This window comes from Sebastes umbrosus, chromosome 12 (assembly GCF_015220745.1).
Source record: "Sebastes umbrosus isolate fSebUmb1 chromosome 12, fSebUmb1.pri, whole genome shotgun sequence".
Classification (NCBI taxonomy): Eukaryota; Metazoa; Chordata; class Actinopteri; order Perciformes; family Sebastidae; genus Sebastes; species Sebastes umbrosus.
In genome coordinates, this window is record NC_051280.1 from 25,080,074 (window position 1) to 25,087,951 (window position 7,878).

Here is a 7,878-nt window from a genome sequence, read left to right on the forward strand (position 1 = left end):
TCAACCCCATGTGGAGTTTATAGTTATTTTTACTAGTACTAAAACTTTTTTTTTCTGCATGACACATTTAAGCTGTCATAGACTGCATTTTTCATTTATTTCAGCTCTGGTGGCTACTTGATATCCATCTGGAGAGCAGCAGCAGCATCAGTCCGTAAACATCTGGTCCAGCTCTGTGATCACACATGCCCTTTGAAGTACTGTACCTTTCTCCTGGTTTCATCTCCATATTACACTGAAGCTGAAGCCCAACAAGAGGGAGACACACTGAGAGTAGCTCTGGTTCATCTGAGGTCATTTTAGAAATTGCGCCAAAAAATAATCACTGACATTGCCATCAAAATTCCTCAATCGTTTTTTTCAGATACATGCAAATGTATCATTTTAGACAGTCCTAATGGAAGAGGAAATAACACATTTCATAAAATCAAACATTTGCAAATCAGAATACATGATTCAGAATATGCCTTTTTAACAGCAGACATTTAGACTTCTCATAGTGGGAAAAGAGCAGGTGTTACAACTAACATGAATAACACTCTTACAATAATCATTACTTTCATTATTTACACCTGTGCTTTTCCTACTGTCACATGTCAAAATGTTTTCTTTAAAAAATTAATTGGCTCACATTTCCACCATCTTCATTAGAGAAGCCTAACCTCAAGCACATACATGAAACCCACTCAAAACTGAATGATTAAAGTGGAATGTTGAGTGTATAATACTATAAATACTGTATTACAGGCCTACTGGTGGTCACATTTAGTGTATCAAAAGTAAAAGTACTCATTATGCAGGGAAATGACTCCTGTGAGTGTTAACATATATGATTATAACTTATTATATTATATCATATATTATTACTGATTCGTATGTGTAAGCACTAAACAATATTTTATTCTTGTATAGCTGGTCGATCAGGAGCCTAAGTGGGTTGTTTAATATGTAATGTATATTTTATAAGTAGGCTAAGTAACTAATTACAGCTGAGAGATAAAAGTAGTGGAGTAAAAAGTGTATTCCTCTTTGGAGTGCAGGGGAGTAAAAGTATAAAGTAGAATGCATGGAAAAAAGTAAAGTACAAGTACCTCAAAAATGTACTTAAGTACAGTACCTTGAACATGTGTTTGTAGATTGTTTTCATGCTACTTCTTTTTAATTTAATTTACAGAAGAATCTCTCAAAACATTTAGAAAAAGATATCATACTAACAAAGATTGAAATATTACTCACTGTCAACAATCCCAGTTTTTCAGCAGATGAGATTTACAAAATTTATTTGATTATTATCTTAGCAAAATATTATATACATAAAATGATATGGCTAAAAAGAATACCCTCCTTTAAAGATACTGATTTTAAAACAGATTTGACTATGATTGATAACTTAAAACTCAAAAATTCTAAATTGGCTAAAACTATTAAATTGTTTAGACATTTCAAATTTAATCCAATTGTTTAACAGACCCCGATTGTTTTTTTGTTTTGTTTTTAATTCATCTTTTCCTTTCCTTACATTGTATTTGTTGTATAATTTATTTCACTTTTATATTATTTTTATACTGTAAAATTTGCAAAATTGTAATAAAAAAATCTGAACATGTATATAAATCTACTGTATTGAACTTTTGAAATAAAGCATTAAAAAAATAAAATGTACTTAAGTACAGTACCATTGAACCACTGATGTCACGTGGGTGTTAATCAAGGGGCTGCATGGTCCCGTGCTCCTCGTCACGAGGGAGTGCAACAACCATGGGAATAAACTGTATTTGATTGACAAGCAAATTTGATCAATGTTCCCACAAGCATCTAATGATGTGAGATGAAGGTCAGCATCACCTGGTGGCGTTCAGGTACACACTGCACGTTCAGTACACGGTGGGCAGCATTAGCCTGTCGCCTCTATAAAGGCTACTGTCCCTTTAAGACGGTCACCTGATGACACAGAAGGCCGATGGAGGAAGCAGGAAGTGCGTCTAACCCAGAACAACCAGAGCACATAAACAATACACAAAGAAACAGGGCAAGAAGTCAAACACAAAGTTTCACACATTAATCAGCAATGGCCGGCATTAAAGGTACTGTATTTTAAGCGTTTAAGACTCAGTCGACAGCTGAGAGTTACCTTCATTTAGTTACGAAGCCGTTTAATGCTTCAATAACTTTGTCGTTGGTGGATCATTTGGAAAGCTTCATTACAACACTGACCGAGGATGTTACGATCTGTTACCAGCTATCTAAGTTACTGCTGCTTTTCCACAGGAAAGTCGTGTTAAATGTCGAGTGTCAGAAGCCTAGAGTAGCCTGTTTCTGTTTCGTTTCTTATTGTGACTGTATAAGCTTTGCTGCCAGTGTAATGTAATGTAGTGTTTCTGTTGTTTCAGCGCTGGTCGGTTTGTCCTTCAGTGGGGCCATTGGACTTACATTTCTTCTTCTGGGCTGTGCACTGGAGCAGTACGGGTAGGTCCTTAGTTATAACGACGTATTTGAGTTATTGCATGACATAGATTTTACTTAACATGCAATACAGAGGCTTAAAGGAATAGTTAAGATATTTTCCAGTGAAGAGGCAGTTAGTCACAGAGATGTGAACAAAAACAACACAATACTCAAAAATGCCCTCTTAAAATTATGCTCCAGCAATTGAGTATTGCACTTATGAAGTATAAAGTTGAAGGACTTTTAAAGGTCCCATATCGTGCGCATTTTCAGGTTCATACTTGTATTTTGTGTTTCTACTAGAACAGGGGTGCACACACTTTTTCAGCATGCGAGCTACTTATAAAATGACCAAGTCAAAATGATCTACCTACTATAAAAATGCAAAACATATATTTATTTATAAATATATTGAGTATTCTTTATATGTACAATATATGTTGGTGTACCTTGCATAACTGCATGAACCCATATTGTACAATATAACTCTGTACATGTTTTGTCATTACCTTACTCTGATGACTTGCACTGAATGGAATCAGCCAGGGATGCATAGTCCGGACAGTAGCTGCTGATAGCCAGCCTCAAGCACACTTCCAAATGATCATCAGTCAAGGTGAAACGGTATTTGGACTTAATAATCTTCATGTGGGAAAAGGCTGACTCGCATAAATAAGTGGAGCCGAATAATGCATTCAAGGAGGTAGCACATTTCCTCATGTTGGGGTACTTTTCCTCTGTGAGTAAGTTCCAGAACTGTCCATGAGCCCTGGACTTAAGCTGAATGTCAGCTTGTAGTGTCAAAATCTCATCCTCCACTCCAGATGAGTTCAGGTGAAACAGTGTTGCAATTTGTTGGCTGACTTCTATTTTAAAAAAAAAAAAAAATTTTTTTTTTTTTTTTAATGCCATGCGATCTACCCACACTACCTTTGCGATCGACCGGTAGATCGCGATCGACGTATTGGGCACCCCTGTACTAGAACATGTTTACATGCTGTCATGTTAAAAAAACAAAACTTCATTTTCCTCATGCTGTCAGCCTGAATATACCTGTATTTACCCTCTGTCTGAAAAGCTCAGTTTTAGCGCATTTCGATGGAATTGCGATGAAATTGCAACAGAATTGCGTTGCTAGGCAACCATTTGGGTCCATGTTTACTTCCTGTCAGCTGATGGAATTCAAATACACTTCAACAGGAAATAAACTGGGACACATTTACAATATCTACGTTTAAAACCGTGTAATGGTCTAAATATTGTATATTTGTGACATCACAAATGGACAGAAATCCTGACAGCTTGTTTCAAATGCAGAGTTTCTGAACACGGGCTGTGTGTATTTCCCTGTGGATTGAGTGTTTTGATACTTTCACAGTATTTATATAGGACTTAAGCCTGCTGTATAATAAAAAAAACATGAAAATCTCACTTCTTTTACAATATGGGACCTTTAACATGCAGTATTGAGGCTTAAAGGAATAGTTAAGATATTTTCCAGTGATGAGGCAGTTAGTCACAGAGATGTGAACAACAGCAGTTAACAAAAACAACACAACAATAAAAAATGCCCTGTTAAAATTATGCTCCAGCAATTGAGTATTGCACTTATAAAGTTGAGGGACTTTTAAGAGGCAGATGTAAAAAGAATGGTCTAATGCAATATGAATTACACACAAAAAAATGACAATACAAACAAAATATATCTAATAGGCTGTGCCAGATGTCTCATTAAACTAAACATAGCCCAATTTTAAATTTTTGGACTAAATAATGGCCACGACAGGCTAACCAGATTTAGCCATAAAAAAAAAAAGTCTGGACGTCTGGTGCTTGGTGGGTAGAGGCTTAGAAATTCAGTCCCTAGTATGGGTCAAGCTCCAGAAGTGCTGAATCCTACAATTTCCATAATGCAACTCAATAGCGTCTTTCATTAGAGCCCCCCCTGCCCTCTAAAATGCCCACTTCTTTCAAACCCCACGCTCTCAGTTTGTAATGCAGGCTTTCTGTTAAAAACATTTTACACCTCCAGCCCAAGCTGAGATAACTCTGATGTCATTAGGGCTATTTTTTCAGACTTATATAATGTCCATAGTCACAGAAAACATTATACAATTGAGCTTCATTTGTAAAATCTGGGGAATGCTCCTTTGAAATGTTTCACTCTGTTCTCGTCGTTTGTTTTGGGATATTGTGTTTTTGTTGATTTTGCGCCTGTTAAATTTGATCTGACGTATCTTTATCTTGTGCTGCAAACTCGTGCCATCGAATGTCATAAATTGTGGACCATCCTTTGAACTCTTCCACGTCTGTTTCTGTAGGGTATACTGGCCGTTGTTTGTCCTGATATTCTACATATTGAGCCCCATCCCGACCTTCATATCCAGACGCCTCAGTGATGACACTGACTCCTCCAGCAACGCGTGCAGAGAGCTGGCCTACTTCTTAACAACTGGCATCGTGGTATCGTCTTTTGGGCTTCCCATTGTGCTAGCCCGCACCAGCACAGTGAGTTCTTTCTATTGAAATAATCTGGAAGTTGATTTCCATACGGTGAACACAGCCATCGTCATTGGGCTTTTATTTGTGTAGATAAGTCTATGCTGTCTGACCCATATCAATTGTTAGTATATTTCTCTTGCGCTGTATCCTGAGAGATGTTCACTGTTGAGTGTTGTGAAAACCAATTGAAGATTAGGGATTTCTTTTGATCTGATTCAAGTATGAATATTTTCCTCCTACAGATCCAGTGGGGTGCCTGCGGTCTGGTGATGACAGGAAACGCTGTCATCTTCCTCACCATCCTTGGCTTCTTTTTCGTGTTCGGAGGCGGGGATGACTTCAGCTGGGAGCAGTGGTAGAGTGCCCTCAGACGGTGGACAGATAGAAGGACAGATGGATGGATGGATGGGTGGGTAGGTGGATAGTTGAATGGATAGACTGCAGACTGAGGGGCACGTGTGTCCTGCATTCAATAGGGGATGCAGGGTAGGCTGCAAAATGTCAAAATTACTGGGCAAGTTTTCAGGCCGATTTTTTTTATATTAAAGGGTATGAGAAAACACTATGTACCCTATTAATGTGCCTTATGTCTGGGACCAGAGAGACACTGATGCCTATCCACCTTAACCCATATATTTTAGCTTGTCTCGCCTTTGTTTCAACCCCCCAAATCAACCTTCTCATTGCAGCTGCGTGCTATTTCCTTATGCTTCAGTTAATCAATATCAATAAGGGATCCTAAAGGGTAACTTTATTGTAATGTTCACGGCAATGCTCACTGCCTTATCTGTCCTCGTTGTTCAAAGGGGGAAGTGGCTATACCGAATTATGGCTTGCTTATTATGAGCACTGTTTGCTCTTTAACGTGTGAAGGCAGGGCAAAGTTATCTTAATCCATGCTATCTGACAACTAGTTGTAGGATTCCTAATCAGGTAAAGATATATTTGTATGGAGATGATGTGCTTTTTTTGTTTTCATTTTTCTACAAGGCTTTAAAGCCTTACTTTTTTGTTCTGGTGCAATTGTTTACATTCTCACCAAAGATCATTTTAGAGTGCAAAAATGGAGCGTCTGAGCTGTGGATTTTATGGATCTGTGCTATGCAGCAATATGATTTTCAAAAGCAAGCGGAGGCATCTGGAGAAAGCACTGTTTAGTGAGAATTGTACATCTAAGTTGTACAATTCACCCTTCGCTAAGCCCCTCCCCCCTTGGTTACTGTTGCTAGGCCTGTCAAGCTTTTGCACCCGGCATGTCATTATGGCGTTTTCAATGATATCAGTGAGAGATATTCCAAAGGAACTAATGGCAGATTTCTGTAATAATTGTTCTGAAATATCAGAGAGAAGTAGACAGAATGGATTACAATATGAATTTGAGTGCTACATTCACAATATAGGCCACTAAAATCAAGGCACCCCACGCAACTCACGTGAAGGACAAACATATACAGGAACAACAATGTTCCTGCACAACAGGGTAAGTCAATATATTGTTATTTAAAGCTAAGTTAATGTTTAGTTATGACTCCCTATAGCTTTCATTATAAAATATAAATCCATTTATATCCATTTGTTTAAAGTGGGCGAGGATATTGCTCACACGTGTGGGCTTGATCCATCCACTAGATCTCACAAATCAATAATAATTCATATTCAACCGTCTTTGTTTGCTAACATGCACAATGTTATTAACGTTGCTTGTCTTGCATTTTTGGCTTCTGAAAAGTGAAAAAATACGACACTCCCTTCTAAACTTTGAGGATATCTGCTGTCAGACTTGCAGGTTCAATACACACCGCTGAAAGCTTGACAGACCTGTGCCTAGTTACGGTTGCTAACGTATGATTGGACAGTGGCCGTTCTAGGGAGGGGCTTAGCAGGCCAGAGAAAGCACCCATATCTATTTTATATTCCTGCAGACGACAAAGAAATTCATACTGTCGACAAGGGCATGATATTAATTTGTGAATTATATTTTTACATGTTGAGTGGTAAATACGGGAGATGTATGTTTTAGGGCTTTACCTGCAAACTCACTCATGCATTCAAGTGCCTGTCATCCACAGCGTATATATTTTGATTAATAGAGAAATCACTGTGATTCATTTTTGAGTCAGGTTTTTGTGTTTCGTCATCAGGGGCCATTGACATTTGTAATCGTGAATCAATATTACATCTTTATGTTGTATTTCATCATTGTCAGTAACTGACTATCAATGAGGTTCTGAAGTTTGTATGATTAGCCCATGGAGACTATCACTGAAAATTCTAGTGAGTGTCTTATATATATATACTGTATATATATATAATTTCTGATTTCCTAAATCCTTAACTGCTTTTCAACGTAAATATTATACTGTATGTCTCACAACTGACATGTTCAATAAAGAACGCTTGTTCTTTCTATTGTGACTCCCATACCCACACTAACGAGCGCTGAAGAGCCCTCAACGGTTGTTTTATAAGCTCCTGACTGCATTTTGGTTTCTAACATTGATTAAATCTCTCTGTATAGTGAAACAAACTCTGTCTTGCTTGTTTATTGCTGGTGATGTGATGAGAAAAGTGAATCTTTCGGTGGATGGAGGTTTGACTTATGTAAAGCTCGTCTCTGGGCAGTGGTGATAGATTAAAACAGCAGCAATAGTGGCTGTAGCAAACCTCTGTATTGGCCTCCCACGAGACACAGACTGGGAATAAAGCAGAGGTGGTGTGTGTGGGTGAGTGTGTTAGGTACATTTCTTTCTGGCCACACTTTGCGAGCAAAAACTAGCCCCGACTGACAGAAATTCAGGTTTGAACAGCTGCTAAATCATTTAGATAGTTTGCAATATTCAATAACCAGTGTGCAAAACACCTTCATGTTTTTGCCTAACAGCCTATAATTTTCATCGAAAAACATCTGTCTGCCCCCCTGGCTGCTCTTTC

The 7,878-nt window shown here is 38.0% G+C and overlaps 1 protein-coding gene across 1 annotated transcript; it reads left to right on the forward strand.

Annotated features, from left to right (window-relative positions):
- The first annotated feature begins 1,948 nt into the window (after nucleotides 1-1,948).
- Nucleotides 1,949-7,470, forward strand: LOC119498876 (leptin receptor gene-related protein). Its single transcript, XM_037787978.1, has 4 exons — nucleotides 1,949-2,084; nucleotides 2,391-2,466; nucleotides 4,767-4,953; nucleotides 5,190-7,470. Exons 1-4 carry the CDS (start codon nucleotides 2,069-2,071, stop codon nucleotides 5,304-5,306), a joined length of 396 nt encoding a protein of 131 aa, XP_037643906.1. The 5' UTR covers nucleotides 1,949-2,068; the 3' UTR covers nucleotides 5,307-7,470.
- Nucleotides 7,471-7,878: the final 408 nt, after the last annotated feature.